The sequence below is a fragment of the Muntiacus reevesi genome, chromosome 11 (genome assembly GCF_963930625.1).
Source record: "Muntiacus reevesi chromosome 11, mMunRee1.1, whole genome shotgun sequence".
Classification (NCBI taxonomy): Eukaryota; Metazoa; Chordata; class Mammalia; order Artiodactyla; family Cervidae; genus Muntiacus; species Muntiacus reevesi.
The window spans coordinates 26,628,039-26,645,377 of record NC_089259.1 but is presented as its reverse complement, the minus strand read 5'-3'; the positions used below and the strand labels follow the sequence as shown (position 1 = coordinate 26,645,377).

The 17,339-nt window shown below is 33.4% G+C and overlaps 1 protein-coding gene across 6 annotated transcripts in view; it reads left to right on the top strand.

Annotated features, from left to right (window-relative positions):
• PDS5B (PDS5 cohesin associated factor B) overlaps window positions 1–17,339 on the top strand; it is a 173,287-nt gene that overhangs the window by 55,152 nt on the left and 100,796 nt on the right. For all 6 annotated transcript variants that reach the window (XM_065901672.1, XM_065901671.1, XM_065901674.1 and 3 more), the window contains exons 2-7: window positions 2,088–2,214; window positions 4,712–4,915; window positions 6,992–7,078; window positions 7,175–7,272; window positions 7,910–8,036; window positions 14,492–14,572. In XM_065901672.1, coding sequence (XP_065757744.1) covers window positions 2,107–2,214; window positions 4,712–4,915; window positions 6,992–7,078; window positions 7,175–7,272; window positions 7,910–8,036; window positions 14,492–14,572 — 705 coding nt within the window. In that variant the 5' untranslated portion in view covers window positions 2,088–2,106. The remainder of the gene's footprint in view (window positions 1–2,087; window positions 2,215–4,711; window positions 4,916–6,991; window positions 7,079–7,174; window positions 7,273–7,909; window positions 8,037–14,491; window positions 14,573–17,339) is intronic.

The following is a 17,339-nucleotide window of genomic DNA, read 5'->3' as shown; positions in this document are numbered from 1 at the left end:
TTTAAATCTTACATTTTTCCAGGCTTGTTGTTTGTTATTTCTGTTGATTACTTTAGGATTTATTGTGATTTAATCGTCTAGGGGGAATGTCTATTTCCTTTGTCAATTTTGAGACCTATCTTAACTCATGTGGCCCTATAGCCACTCTAGAATGTCATACAGATAATAGGTTCTTGATAAAGTTTTGACTGTACAGATGGAACCATGTCTGCATTATTAAGCTGTGGTCTGTGATCACAGTCGTGTCTGTTGTTAAGGGAGACGAACAGCTTTTTGCTTCTGTTGAGGCAAGGTAGAGAGACTTTGTTATGGTCCAGGTTCTATGGAAAAGTGGGAATCCTGTCACATTTGTATTTACCTTCCTGTAGAATGGTTTATCCTAGGCATTCACTGAATATCTTCGGTTGAAGGAACACAAACAGCTGTAGGTTTGATTCTTGGCTTTTCCTAACCAGAGGTTGTGAAGTTGTTTTCCTACATTATATTCTAAAAACTTTCCCAATTGCCTCAATATTTAGTTTATTAATCGACCTGGAATTCCTTTTGTGTATGGTGTGAGATATGGGTACAGTGTCATTTTTTTCCACATAGATAATGAAAATCTCAGAACGTAAAAAATTTAAACAACTTTATTGAGTTGTAATTTGTATATCATAAAATTAATAAAATTGACCTATTTCAAGTGTATAGTTGAGTAATTTTTAGCAAATATCCTGAGGTGAAACTCACCATAGTCCAATTTTAGAACATTTTTATCAGTCCAGTAAGATCCCTCATGCCGATTTATAATTAATCTGTCACTGAATTCTTTATAAGTTTTCATCTTGAGTTCTCAGCAGCATCTCTATTATAGTGTTAAACAAGTGATGATAGCAGGTATGTTTTTGTAGGTCCTGAAAATAGGTAAAACATTTTCAGAAGAGCATCAATAAGCATGATTTATGCTGTAGGGTATAGCATCTTACCTTTCTCAGATTCAGAAATCTTTCATATAATTCTTAGTTTGTTGAACTTTTCTCCTTATTTTCTTTTATAGTTGTGAATTGATCTTGAATTTTCTTCAAACATTGTCTCTTAATTTTTTAGATTATCACATGATTTTTCTTTTTTATTCTGTTAATATGATGAATTCAACCTTGCATTTCTGGGATTAAACCCAGTTTTTTTATCTGCAGCTACATTTGGTTTCTTAAGTATTTTTTTCTAGTATTTTTTTATTTAAAAACTTTGTAAACAGAAAAGACCTGTCAGTGTTTCTTTTCCCTTTCTCTTACTTTTCTCATTGGATGTTAGTATCATGGTTATGCTAGTTAGCTGGATAAAGTTGTTAGGTTGGTGAAGGAGTAATTGTGGTTTTGGACTGTGAATTTTAAATCACACAACTAGGCTCAAACACATCTTTATTAATCAAAATAGGAACCATTATAGTCAAGACATTTTTGCTAATGAAAAATAAGTTGATTTATTCCTGTAGCATAAAAATCCGTGCTTTGGAATTCAGCGAACTCTTGGAAAGCATTATCTTTTTGGGGTTGGGGTAGTATTCTACATTAATGTCAGGAAGAGTCTCTTGTTTGATGTTCTATCTTGACAGGAGTCTGTCTTCCTTTTCCCATAAGATCACCGAAACTGAACTCTAAATTTGTCAGGGTTGGCAGATGGGCTCAGGGTGTAAGTAGATGTAATGTTCCATTTACTTCTCTGGATTCCTGAATTCTCTTAGATTTTGGCCCAAGTAATTTGTAATACTATAAAAAAATGCTGTGTGTGTATTTTATATATATGTATATAATTTTGTAGTATATATTATGAATATTATATATAGTATTTTATATATGTAGGTAAGTATATAATTAAATAAAATCATATTTTTTTGTAGTTGAAGGATTAGTTCAAATAACCTAGCTTGTCACAAATGGAAATAAAAGTAAAAATAAAATTTTAAAAGTAGAAATGTTCAATAAAATGATTTTCATTAATTAAATAAATGAACTACTATAAATTAGGAAATAGAATTTTTTCATGTTTATTATGAATATTGTTAATGCTTTTTTTTTGGTTTGCATCTAATAGTTTTCTTGTTTTAGGGGTAAAAATACTTCCATCATGGCTCATTCAAAGACAAGGACCAATGATGGAAAAATTACCTATCCTCCTGGTGTCAAGGAAATCTCAGATAAAATATCTAAAGAAGAGATGGTGAGACGGTTAAAGGTGAGTAGAATTAGGTTATGTCCTTTGGGCATCCATTTAGGATCAGCGGAGTTGGGGAGAGCACCTATGGAAATCATATAGGGTTGTACCTTGGTAAAGCACGTCAGAGCAGAAAATATTTCTTGACCAAAACTAGTTAGCTGTAATTAGGAGCTAAGAAAGTGGAATAGGTAAAGAATTGTAGAGTTTCCTTAGCTATTGTTAACTGGAGTATAGTTGGAACGCTGAAGCTTAGGATTTTTAGGGCCTCTTCTCCTGCTCTTGCTGAGTCGTGTCTGACTCTGTGTGACCCCATAGATGGCAGCCCACCAGGCTCTACTTGGGTATAAAAGACAAATCCCTAATATGCTTATACTCCTTATTGTCTGTGGAAAGTTGTCTCCTCTCTCCAATATCTCATTTATATTATAAAAACCACCATTTAAATTTGATTTTTAATTCTTATTAAAAATTAAATTTATAAGATTTAATTCTTTGTACTGAGTACTAAGTCTCCATTTTACTTTCTTGTATTTTGAAATTAAGTTAAAGAACTTTACTTTTAGCTCTTGGTTTCTGATGTGCAGCAGTGAGTCAAGATGGATGGCAAACTTCCATTCATGAGGCAGTCACTGTACTGTTAAACTCTTCGTATTTGCTTGAATAATGTTTCGTCTTTGACCATCAGTGATGGTCTTCATGCTTAAAATGGTTAGAAGAGCAGAGTGGCCAAGGAGATTATTAAGCTGATTAGTTCAGATGTTCTTTATTTTTAAGCATTTTTTCCCCTTCAGTGTTGTATCCACCTAGACATGTTGCCTGTTATTAATATTTGCCTATATTTCCAGTGTAGAAAGTTTGCCATAATTAATCACTGAAGGCCCAGGAGCTTTAATGTACTACTTTATTGCTGCATGATTATTTTTATTAGAAGAAAAAAAAAAACCCTTGTACTATTATAAATTTCATATAAAATCTTAGTTTTATAGCCTATGCATACAGTACTGGAATGACAGATATAAGGTGTTTATTATTCAAAGCAAAAGGCATCTTTGAGCAGATTGAGTTTACCAATATGTGGATCTTTTTAGTTGGGAGTTTGTGTATATTTTATTAGAAATGGTTAAGCTGCAAACTGTATATGGTATTTTTCATTTCTGAGTATCTAGATTTTCTTGACCTATTAAATTTTTAGAGAAAAAGTATGTTTATTTCCTCAGATTTGTTCATATTTCAGCAATGGTATCATCCTTATTGTCTGCTAAGAAATGAATGTTAAACACAGAGATAGATTCCACTTATAAGCTATTAGCATTTAGTGTCTTTTATGGATGTTATTTTCTCAGACATCTTTTTTAATTTAAAGACTCATATATGAAGTGTTCATGAGTTTGTAACACCATTTGAGTTGTACAGAGTACTGAGGAATTCCTGTTATCTAACCCTTGATTATTTTGGTGGAATGATTGCCACAGTGTTCACATGCAGTGCTGGTAGTATCCTTTTATTATTTTGTAGAAGTTTATGCCCAGCAATAATCTGCTTAGTTTTCTTTTTTTTCTTTCTAATTTACACTTCCCTCTGTTAAGTTTTATAAAATCGTGTTAATATATGTCATTGTTTATGTAATTTCTAGAGTTTCCTGTAATATTTTATTCAAAATATACTTTGTGTCTCACTCTTGTGAAGAGATTCCAGGGGAAGAACGAGTTTCTTGCATGTAGCTTTCCATTCCTCCCCACATAACACACCTAAGTCCATCAAAGCATATATCTTAGAAGTAATAACATTAAGAGGTTAGGAGAGTAGCCCTGGACATTGTACTCTTAAACTGATGTAGTGCCAGACTGGAAGGATTAGTGTGTGCCTGGTTCTGGATTCTGGTGTAGTAGAACTGAGGGTCCGTCCTGTGAGGAGCAGTGTTAGCCACAGCTGCTGTGGGAATTCGGTGTGACATTGGGCAGTTCATTACTCAGAAGTCTTACTCTGCAGCTGGGTGGAGATCCATGTTGCCATGTGTCTCAAGGACCCAGTGCAGTCCTACTTGCTGACTGGTGTTTGTAGCACCACCTAGTGGATGCCAGATGGTCACCTTTACGTTCTCCCTGTTAAGTTCGGCAATTTTGTTAAGTCTCATGTGAAGTAGAAATAGTGCAGGCTGAGGCTTCACTGTGACTGCTAATATTGAAATTAGAGAAAGCTCTTCATAGAATTCAGACTATGTAATTTTTCACGATTGTTGTTTCTGTCCCACTTCTTTTGTGTAAAGGTTTGCTTTCTTCTGCTCACTCCATACATGATGCTGTTGAGTCTTACTAATGAACTGTCCACCTCTTGTTCTCTTTTGCTGTAGTGCAGGAAGTACTTCATTGGATGCTACAGATAGATACTTTCAGAGGAAACATGAAAGTGTATTTATTGGAAGTTAACCTTTGTAATTAATATGATTTTTATTTTCAGATGAATATATTTTTACATGGAGGATGTCATTATTTGATTTCATTTTATTTTTATATAGATGGTTGTGAAAACTTTCATGGATATGGACCAGGACTCTGAAGAAGAAAAGGAGCTTTACTTAAATCTAGCTTTACATCTTGCTTCAGATTTTTTCCTCAAGCATCCTGATAAAGATGTTCGCTTACTGGTAGCCTGCTGCCTTGCTGATATTTTCAGGATTTATGCTCCTGAAGCTCCTTATACATCCCCTGATAAATTAAAGGCAAGTACTGATTCAAAGAACTGCCAAGATTGACTGATACTTTATCTTTCTAACTGAAACGGGTATTCAAGTATTTAGATTATTTGTTTGGAGTCTTTGACATTAATTGCAGCAGTCTTTTGCTAAACTACTTTTGTTTTCTTTATTTTCTGTAGAATTTCCTCCCTCCCATTAGTACTTAATTTTATAAAACAAGTTCTGAAGATCAGAATATGAAGTTGATTAGTAAAGTGTATTGTATACTTTCTTTTTTGGCTGCTCCATGTGGCTTGTGGGATCTTAGTCCCCTGACCAGGGATTGAACCTTGGCCGTGGTAGTGAAAGTGCCAAGTCTTAACCACTGGATTGCCAGGGAGTTTCCTATACTTTTTAAATTATGTCGTCATTAGTGCTATCACTTGGCGTACACTTCCTTTTCCTTTTTAAAAATTCATGTTGAAGACCATGTTCATTATTGAAAAGACAGTATCTAGTGTAAATGTGAATTTATAAGAATCCTAATTCATATAATGGAAGATGTGATGTGCATTGTTCTGAAGCAAATACAGTGGGCAAAATTTAATGAAAGGTAGAAAACATACCTAGTACTTGATTATGGTAGTTTTTAGTAAAGGCATGTCAATGAAATGATTTTTAAAAGATGGAAAAAGAAAGGGAATAACCTGGTTAATCCAATGGATAAAAAGAATGAAAATAAGTATAGCTGTGCAAAAAAATATCGAGTAAGGTGGGTTAGAAGAACATTAGAAAAACCAGCAATAATAAAAGATAACTGCAGAATCTGTGGGTTAGGAAATGAGTCCATGGGAAGATTACTGAGTATGAATTTAAAAAAAGACAATTTAGATTTATTTTATTTAACAAATATTTATGTTAGTTACCTGTCAGGAACTGGGTTTACTTTGGTGAAAAACAGCCCAGACTTGGTTCTATAGTCAGGGACTTGCATCTTAAAAACTGAAATGAGAAACCCGCTCATTTGATCAAGTCAGCCAAGATTCCAGTAAGGAATGCCCAAACTGCTGTGGGCATGTTTGTCTTACATATCTCACAGTGGGGGAAATAGGGAATGATATTTGTCATTTAAAAGTAAACTGAATTATAAGATTTGAGAATGCTCGGAGACTTAAAGTAGATAATATGAGCTGGTCTGTGGAGTTGTGTACCTGAATGAATTGTGAACCTCTAATTTGAGGTACTTAATTGTTTTAAAGAGTAGTTGTATTTAGTAACCATTTTTGAAGAATGTACTTTTGATAGTATTTTTCTTGAAAAGCTACTCAATAGTCTGCATATTCTGTTTCTTCCCTTTTAAATAAGGTTTATCATTTTACTTATAAGGGACATTTTTTCTCTCTCTCTTTTTTGATTGATTAGCATGCCTCCTTTATAGAATTAGCTTTTATAATTTTAGCCTTTTCCAAACTTTCCAAAAACATCATCTCCATACAAATTTGACTCAGAGTGATACTGAACCTATTTTACCCAGGTATAAAGGGGATGTGTAATAAAAAGTCAAAAGTAAGAGATGGAGATAGATTGATAAATTGTAGGGGAAAACAAGTGTTAATAATTATAATAACTGGGTAGGAAGCCTGACAAGTTAACTTCTAAGGGTCTTTTTAAAATTTCTAAGTTTCTGCAGTCTCTTTTCTTTCCACTTGGTGATTTTGTTTTGCAGTTTTAAGTTTCCTAAACTATGTTCTTTCTATCCAATTACCATATATAATGCCATTCCACAAACCTGATCAAATCAGCTTTCAGTCATTTCAACGTGTTCATTCTAATAACAGCATAAGTTTTAGTTTACTTGGTTTTCAGGTCTGTTATTTTTAACTTACTGTAAGATCATGGTAAATGATTTACTGTCTTCCTTTAAAGGGGGGTAAGATATTTGGTGTTTTTATGATAATGCACATTAAAAAAATTTCAGCCAAATGCAAGATTTTTTTTTCCCTTTTTTTAAACTGGTTCTTTACAATTTTATCATGACAGATACATATGAGTGCTGAATTATCTTTAGGGATTTAGTGGATGTTTTCATAATCTAAACAATCCTTTGTCCTTTTTTTTAAGGATATATTTATGTTTATAACAAGGCAGTTGAAGGGACTAGAAGATACAAAGAGCCCACAATTCAATAGGTATTTTTATTTACTTGAGGTAAGCAGTATATTTTGAGGTGGCATTTTAAAATGGTTTCTGTACATGTGTATTTTTACTAATTAAAATTTTACCCTTTTCACCTCTTAATTTTAGAACATTGCTTGGGTCAAGTCATATAACATATGTTTTGAGTTGGAAGACAGCAATGAAATTTTTACCCAATTATACAGAACATTATTTTCAGTTATAAAGTAAGTTTACTAAGATTATAATCTTTTTTAAATATAAAGAATTTTTAGCTTATAGATGAATCTGCATAAACTTTTTATGATGAATATTGGAAGGCTAATATTTGTAACTTAAGAATCATTAACATGATTTTTATAGATACGTTTTGAAAACGAATATAGCCAATTTTGTATTGTAGAGAATAATACAAGAGTGGCATTATTTAATCTAACTGATATAAAAATATTTTTATTATTTTATTTTTCTTTTGTTTAAATCACATATTACTGACCCCTTAATTCCTGTGAATCATTTAGTTCTCTGTGTATTCCTTATAATCATCTATTAGAATTAACTTCAGCAAAGCAGTTTGATGTTCTGAATTTAAGGCCAAACTAAAGTTACATTTGATTTAATTACTTTTGATTGTGAGACTGATAAAAATTAACAAACATAATCTTGGAAATGTAGTTTAAAAAATACTTTGGATGCTACTGTAAGATTTTGGAGAGAAGGAAGCTTTAAATGAATATGTAGAATTATATTTAATTAATACCTTAATATCATTGTAAAATAAAGTGTGGTATTCCATGTTATGATTAAATTCTATAAATTTCAGGTATGCTTAAGTTTAAATGAAATATCAATTTTGAATTTCAGCAATGGCCACAATCAGAAAGTTCATATGCATATGGTGGATCTCATGAGTTCTATTATTTGTGAAGGTGATACAGTATCTCAAGAGCTTTTGGATACAGTTTTGGTAAATCTGGTACCTGCTCATAAGGTAAGTAGCAAAATATACTTGAATATGTATATCTAAAATATGTCAACAGTAGGGTCTAGAATTTACTTATGTTTAAAATGCAGTTTATCCTGCTTTATCCCTAGTTTTGGAGACTTTTATTGATTAATGTTAATGAACATTCATTGTATTTAGTAAAACATGACTGTGTGGATCACAATAAACTGTGGAAAATTCTGAAAGAGATGGGAATACCAGACCACCTGACCTACCTCTTGAGAAATCTGTATGCAGGTCAGGAAGCAACAGTTAGAACTGGACGTGAAACAACAGACTGGTTCCGAATAGGAAAAGGAGTATGTCAAGGTTGTATATTGTCACCCTGCTTATTAACTTATATACAGAGTACGTCATGAGAAATGCTGGGCTGGAGGAAGCACAAGCTGGAATCAAGATTGCCGGGAGAAATATCAATCACCTCAGATACGCAGATGACACCACCCTTATGGCAGAAAATGAAGAAGAACTAAAGAGCCCCTTGATGAGAGTGAAAGAGGAGAGTGAAAAAGTTGGCTTAAAGCTCAATATTCAGAAAACTAAGGTCATGGCATCTGGTCTCATCACTTCATGGGAAATAGATGGGGAAACAGTGGAAACAGTGGCTGACTTTATTTTTCTGGGCTCCAAAATCACTGCAGATGGTGATTGCAGCCATGAGATTAAAAGACGCTTACTCCTTGGAAGGAAAGTTATGACCAACCTAGACAGCATATTAAAAAGGAGAGACATTGCTTTGCCAACAAAGGTCCATCTCATCAAGGCTATGGTTTTTCCAGTAGTCATGTATGTATGTGAGAGTTGGACTATAAAGAAAGCTGAGCACCGAAGAATTGATGCTTTTGAACTGTGGTGTTGGAGAAGACTCTTGAGAGTCCCTTGGACTGCAAGGAGATCCAGCCAGTCCATCCTAAGGGAAGTCAGTCCTGGGTGTTCATTGGGAAGACTGATGTTGAAGCTGAAATTCCAATCCTTTAGCCACCTGATACGAAGAGCTGATTCATTGGAAAAGACCCTGATGCTGGGAAAGATTGAGGGCAGGAGGAGAAAGGGACGACAGAGGATGAGATGGTTGGGTGGCATCCTCAACTCAATGGACATGGGTTTGGGTGGACTCCGGGAGTTGGTGATGGACAGGGAGGCCTGGCATGCTGAGGTTCATGGGATCTCAAAAGAGTCGGACACAACTGAGCAACTGAACTGAACTGAAAACATGAAACACTTATTAGTCATTAATTAAATGGAAAGAAGAGATAATAGATTTTGTACATGTGGTAAAATATCTGTAATAACTCAGTTTTGTATAGGATTATGTTTCAAGGAGTATATTACTAGCTACTTAGAAATGGGTTCAATCCCTGGGTTGAGAAGATGCTTGGAGAAGGAAGTGGAAACTCACTCCAGTATTCCTGCCCAGAAATTTACAGAGGAGTCTGGCAGGCTATGATCCATGGAGTCGCAAAGAGTTGGACATGACTGAGCGACTAATACTTTGATTTTCTTTTCTTTGATTCTCTAATATGTGTTGGGAGATACATAAGCAATTAGTACCTTGGGTAAAAGATAGTGGTAGTATAGATTGAAAGGAGGGGTGAAATGCAAAGAGAAGTCTTTACTAATTTGGAAAAAGGGCAAATGTTGATGGCAGTACTGTTTCTTGCGTGGGTAATGTTAATCAAGTTGTGTGTGTTTATGTGTTTGTGTGTTTTGTTCTTTGAAAGTGACTGCCACTCTAGTGAGCAGTTGGAAATGTGGTTCTCTGATTCACCAGTATAAAGGTCTCTGCAAACTTAAGACCTTTCTGGCAAAATATAATTTAAATTTATAGCTATACAGCTTTCTCAGAAATACTGCCAGTGAAAAATGACCTCATAATCCAGAATTTCCAAACTTTTAAAATAGTCCCTCAATACTGAAAAATCAGGCACTAATTAAAAATTCAGATTATATATTTATGAGCTAAAAATGATAAATACCTTTAACAGAATTAAATATAACAGTTTTATGTCTTAATGCCTGTGAGTGTAAGAGTTAAAAAACGTGATAGCTAGGCATATGAATGGAGAAGGTGTAAGGTTAGGGGAAAGAAAGGTATAAATTAAAAATGGTCATTGAAATCAAAGTCTTTATTGGATTGTAACAGGCATTTAGAGAACTAGGATATAGATCTGAGGAAATTATACAAATACAGTGAGATAAGGAAAAGAAAAGATTCTAACACGTGAAAGAGAGACTGGAAAGGTCCAGTATGTCTAAAAGTGATTTAGAACACCAAATAAGAATGGAAAAAGAAACAATATGCAAGTATATATTTGCTTAACATTTTCTAGAATTGATGAGAAGCATAAATTTATAAGTGACGTAACAAAAGTGTCATAAACAGAATATAAACAAAACCCAGTGCAGACACATCCTGGAGAAATTGTTGAATGCTGAAATAGAAATAATGTATTCATACCAAGCATCCAGAGGGGAAAAGCACAGCCCTCACAAAGAATAAACCTTAAAGTGATGTCTGACTTCTCAGTGGCAAGGACAGATGCCAGAAGATAATGGACCTGTATTTCACAAAGTGCTAAGATAAAATAACTCTATACAGACACAGTTGCTATCCAGTTTGAGTGAACTTAAGACATTAAATATACAGCTTGTCAATATACCCTTCTTGAAAGAACTACTACTCTTCAAATACTTTAGAATAATGGAAATTGAAACTTGAAAGAAGTGAAATGTAAGTAGTAGTGGTGAACAACAAAATGCTCTAAGTAAGAACTGATATAAAGCAAAAACAGTAGTAGTAAAAAATTGTACTTATTTATTAAAGGGATATTAACAAAATGGTCCTAAACCACTGGATAAAAATAACATGTAAGATTGAATGACTTAATGGAGTCGGTGAGTGATATGAACCTGGTGATGATCAGGACAATACAGCAGTAAAAAATTTACTTTGAACATTAAATGAAGTACTTTTGTTAAAATTTTAAGGATTACAATGCAGGGAAGAATTAAAATAAATGTAAATGGACCAAATTTATTACTTCAGGTTGTCAGATTAAATTAAAAATAATCCACCTGGTCATTGTTAATAAGAGATAACAGCAAAAATAATTTCACCAAAGGCGACACTAAAAGGATGGGAAAAGTATTTGCCAAGCGCATATTGACTGAAGGGAAATTGAAGTAGCTTGTATTGATTTTAGGTAGTATAGTCTTCACTGGGTAGAGAAGGGATTTATTACAGTGATAAACTATAGTGCTAAAATGATATCTAACTTGCAATTACATAGGCTAAAAATATTAGTATATAAAACATATATTGAAAAAATTATAAGGACAAACTCACAATTTGGTGGGCCATTTTAAAAACTTCCCAGTAATTATAAATCTAATAGACCAGTGGTTCTTGAGGATTTTAAGCCACAAAGCTTAACAATGCTGTAGCACTCATAATTAATCTGTCAAAAGAATAAACCATAATGGAAATTACTAGCTATTTAGAAATGATAATTAAAATGATAACATATTGAATCGTCTGGGATTCAAGTTAAATATTTTTAATACAGCTTTATGGTTGTGTCCAGCTCAAGAAGTTATGAAAATATTATTAGAATGTACAGGTGGTAGAAGAAAGTAAACAATGAAGAATGGAAGTTAATCAAATGGAAAACACAGTGACATTTCAGAAGAACCTAAAATTGGTAATTTAGGTCAAATCACGTCAGATCAGAAAATGGGAGATGATATCAATAAACAGTTTTAGAATGAAATGAAGAACAGCAAACATTAAAAAGATCAAAAACAATTCCATGAACATTATTTTATGCTAACATTTGGAATTGGTCAGATTTCTAGAAAATATAGCTTGCCAATTTTTTCTCAAGAGAGAAAATTTTGAATAACCTTTAACCAGTAAAAATTTTAATTGATTTTATTTATTTAAAAAAAAGTTTTTAAAATTGGTTTTAGAAACTATATCCATAAAACCGGCAAAGGCCTTCCTCCCAAACAACCATGACAATAATGATAGCAGCAGCCGCAGAACTCAAACCGAGCATAAAAGAACTTAAAACTCATTACCAGCTGATTTCTATTAATCATTTAAGTGCCATGTAATCCTGATATTTAGAAAGCTTTTTCAGATTATAAAAAGGAAAGCATGTTCTACAATTCACATTATGAACAGAATATAATCTTCATAGGGAAACTAGACAAATCCAAGTGCAAGAAAGGAGGATAATTTAAAGTAAAATGGCAACCCACTTCAGTATTCTTGCCTGGAGAATCCTGTGGACAGAAGAGCCTGGAGGGCTGCTGTCCATAGGGTCGCACAGAGTCGGACACGACTGAAGCGACTTAGCATGTATGCATGCATTGGAGAAGGAAATGGCAGCCCACTCCGGTATTCTTGCCTGGAGAATCCCAGGAACAGAGGAGCCTGGTGGGCTGCCGTCTGTCGGGTCGCACAGAGTCGGACACGACTGAAATGACTTAGCAGCAGCAGCATACTCATGTAAATCCAGTGTAAAATAGCAATGGATAGTATCCAGAATGATACAAAGATGGTTAACAGTAGGCTAAGATATTTGTGGAAATTAACAGAGCAAAGAAAAAAAATATCAGTAGACCTATAAAGAAAACTGTTTGCTAAAGTTCAGTATAACTTATGATAAAGAATATTAGCATATTTGAAATAGTAATTTCTTTAACCTTATAAGGTTGTGCATGGTACTGCACTTAATGGTGAAATGATGAGGCATTCTCTTTGATATTAGGGATATTGTAAAGATGTCAACTTCTACTCAGGAAAGAGACAAGTATGCTGTTTCTAATCGACATTAACTGGAGGCCTTAAGTTAGTGGAATAAAACAATACAAACAAAAGATAAAAGAAGAAACAAAACTGAAATTATTTGCAGATGTTCTGACTGCTTGTACAGAAAAAAACAATGTACAAATTAGTTTGTAGAACAAGTAAGAAAATTCTGCAGTTGCTAGGTATAAGATCAATATATAAAAATCTGTTAGTGTAATTTGGAAAAAAATTTTACTTGTAGCTTTTAACAAAAATTTGAGCTACTTAGAAATTTAATAACTGTACGTGACCTTAGCATCAAAAATTATTGCAGTTGATGAAAAAGTACATGTTGCATGATTTGTTACATTTATGTGATGGGAAACTCAGTATCGTAATAATGTCATCCCTCTTCATACTAATAGATAACCCAGTCAAAATAGAGACTGTGAATGTGTGTGTATATGAGCATGTGTGTTTAGTTGGACAAATCGGTTTTTCAAAAAGAGTAAGAAAGTGGGGACTTACCTTAACCTGATGTTAAGACATTGCTTCCATATGTCTCTTTGACTGTAAAATCAGACAATAATAGTAATAGACCAAGAGACATATGGAAGTAATGGAAACCTTACAAATAGATATATAGTTATATAGAAACTTGAGAGTGTGGATATTACAGGGAAGTCTCTGGAGGGAATAATGGACTTGAATGTCCATGTGGAAAATAATACAAGATTCTTATTTCACACCATGCATAAAAATAAAGTACAGGCAGAATACAGATCTAAATATGAAAAGCCAGTGTTTAAAGTTTTATTCAAAAATACAAAACAACAAATTAACATTAGTGTAGAAAGAATTTTAAAAAATGTAGAGAGAACACAAGCCAAGTAGTAGAGAGAGCACAAGCCAAATAGGAAAAGATTGATACATCTGGTTATATTAAAATGAAAACTTCTATGACCTAAGACACCATAAGCATTGTAAAAATTTAACTATAAGATACATTGTGCATATAATTGACAGATACTTAGTGGATAGAATTTATAGAGAAGCTTCACAAATAAGAATAAGGCAAAACAGCTCATTTGAAAAATGGCAAAGGTAATATTTATAGAAAATTACTTCTTATATGTGCAAGGAGCCATGTACAAGACAATTTAATGTCTATGAATAGGAGAATGAGTAAATAAGCTGTAGTAGGCTATATGGGCTTCCCTGGTGGTTCAGATGGTAAAGAATCCACCTGCAATGCAGGAGACCCAGATTCAATCCCTGGGTCAAGAAAATCCCCTGGAGAAGGAAATGGCAACCCACTACAGTATTCTTGCCTTGGAAATCCAGTGGACAGAGGACCCTGGCGGGCTGCAGTCCATGATGTCTCAAAGAGTCAAACATGGCTTAGCGACTAAGCATGCACATATTATGTATTAAAATACTAAACAGGGATCTTACGTTCTACTAGACTACTTAGTCTTCAGAGAAAAGTGTCTTTGCTGTGCTGTCTCCCTTTTATTCAAATTGAATTTTAGAGTTTTCTCATTCATTTATTTACTTAAGAGTAGCTTTTTGAATACAGGTAATATTTCCTTTTTCATATTTAGTGGTGTATAATATAGGTACTTTTTTTCCCCTCCCCCCTCAGAATTTAAACAAGCAAGCATATGATTTGGCAAAGGCTTTACTGAAGAGGACAGCTCAAGCTATTGAACCATATATTACGAATGTAAGTCTTCCTTGTCCAATTGGTTGTCAGAAAGATTAGCCAAAATTTTAAAGACTGCTCGAAGCAGAATTTTGGCAAGTAGTACATACTTTAAGATTTTTATTGTTTTAATCATTAAGTGTATTTTCTTTCTCCTTCTTATTTAAAATTATTATTGGTTAGTATTTTCTTGATTACCTCTATCTTTTGTTCATTTCCTTCTTTCAAATTGCGTAGTAACTAAAACAGTTTTTATTTTGGTTAGCAAACTATACTGTTTTTATTGTTGGAAATTGAGTTAAATGTAATTAGATAAATCATATGGAACTTTTCATTATTCAGAGAAGTTGCTTACAGCTTTTTGGAAATTAAATTGATTTGTACAAGAAGAAGATATGAACTAATATCAAGACATAAAAATTGAAGGCAAGTATGAATGACAGCAATGTGGTGAAAGTTGCCTATCTTACTCTCCTTGGGATAGATTCCATATAAATCTACCTTTTCTGAGAACGGGAAAGAATTGCAGTGAAAAAGCCCTTTCATTGTCATCTCAGGTCTACTTATTTAAGATTGACCATTTTCTCTTTGTTTTCAGGAGAAATGTATTCTGTCTGCTAGGTTCACTGATAGAAGCTTGTTGAGGTTTTATTTTACCCTCACAGTTGTGGTGAGCTGCACAGCTCTGGATGGCACCATTCACATTGTATTCCATGTGAATTTGTTCCATCCAGTGGAACAAATCCAGAGCACAGTCTTCATGTTGGCCTCTGGATTTGTGTAGCAGGTCTGTCTCCACCCTGCTTTCTACTTTTATCCACATCTGAAAATGTAAAGGATGTAAATCTGTCATCTTGGAAAAATTTAAGAAAGAAAGCCTTTTGTAATTATGTATTTAATTTTCCAGAAGTTTATTGAAGGAGATTTTTTCTTGAAGTATACAAAATTTAATTTGGTATATAAAAATGTATCATGGAAATGGAACAATACCTTGGTAAATTCCAGTCTTCGTTGCTGGCTTATTTCTTAAATAATTAAAAGCATGTGATGATTTGGAAAAATGTATTTGATTTATAAAGAAACTGTTTTGTAGAGTGAACTTTCAGAAACTGGAGACTTGAATTATGTAATCTGCCTTAAAAGCTCCAATAAGATTTCCAGGGAATTCTAAATATTGATTTCTGCAAGTTTTGTGAGTGTTGTGTATTGGCTGGAGTAAATTGCTTAGGTTGAGTGGATTGAGTTCTTTTTGTATGACATGATGGCACTTGAAATCTGTAGAGCCACATTTAAACATTCTGTTATTTAGTACCCCTTCCCTTTTCCTTTGCTTCAAGTGCCTGTGAATGATTGTCTCCATGGATATTAGGTATACTAGGTGAGCTCCTCCTGGTGGTCATTTATTTAAGCTGATACTGCCAAGCCAGTTTTTTTAGGGGAACACTTACTTTTTCTGATACACAAATAAGAAAATAACACTGTACTATGTTGGTATGCTTTCTAGGATTGGGAAAATAAATGATTGGGTAATAAAAGAAAGATTTGGAATAGAATGAGGTGATTAGGTTCATTATACTATTCTCTCAACATCTGTGTATGTCTGAAAATATTTATGATAAAGCTAAAAGAAAGATAAAAACACTTCTAGTAACCCCGTATACATCAAGGTAAAAACATTTCCCTGTCACTTACACCTTATGTTTCCTGCTCTTAGTTCTTGCTACAGATATAGACAGTCACTCCATACTCTATTATGTCTTTATCAGAAGCTGGGGATGGGGGCAGGAGATAAAGGATGAGTAGAATGGTCTGAGCACACGTTCAGTTACATATTTATTCCAAGTATTCTGTCATTTTCTTCTCTCTCCCTGTTGTCCTTTTTTTCTTGTTCCCCTGCTTTGTTTGATAGTTAGCTAAAAAGTCATTAAAAATTGCTTTTTTTTCCTTCTCCTGTTCTCCCTTCTAAATCTACTTAACTTTTCTACTGCAGATCTATACAGTTACATGTAAAATACTTTCTGGTGAGTTTAATTGTCTTGTGGGTCTTAGTACAGTGTAAAACTCATTCAGTCTTTTTGGACTTGTACATGTAAAGCCATTATTCATTTATCTTCCTAGTAGAAAACTAACAAGCAAAAATAGAGGTAGGCTATCAAGGTAATATAACCCCACTTCTATCTCTTCTTCACTTGAGTATTTTTTCACTCTCATGCATGTAGACACATTCAAATTTGTTTTTTATAGATAGTGATGTTTTTATATGTAGAACTTAAGAAGTCACGTTGAACGAGTTATTTTTTTAAAATAGAATTTGTAATTTGACAACTCACAAAACTTAAAAAGTACATATATGTATTAAAAAGGTACAACAGTATCAAAAACAGAAAGTACATAGTGACAATTCAAGAAATTCCCTATATGGATCACTTCTTGGTAATGTTATTTTTTTACCAGATCTTTTTAATCACAGGTTTTAGGGGATGACACAAAATTATTTTGTTGCTTTGAAAAAATGTGTTGTTTGTCTTGATATAGTTAAAATTTGGTTAAATTGCTTAATCTCACTTAGTGTCAGTTATTTTGTAATTAAATTTTATCATCTAAATTTAAGGTAGAATTTCTTACCAGGGTTTAACTTATTCCTCCTACTTGTTTCATCAGGAGGCAGTTGTTATTTAATGTTATGTGCAAATTAGCATTTGTAATGGAAGGACTCATGTTTTTTAGAGGGAGATACTTTACCCAAATCTATATTTGCTGCTTCCGCTGAAGTGTACATCTTCAGGAA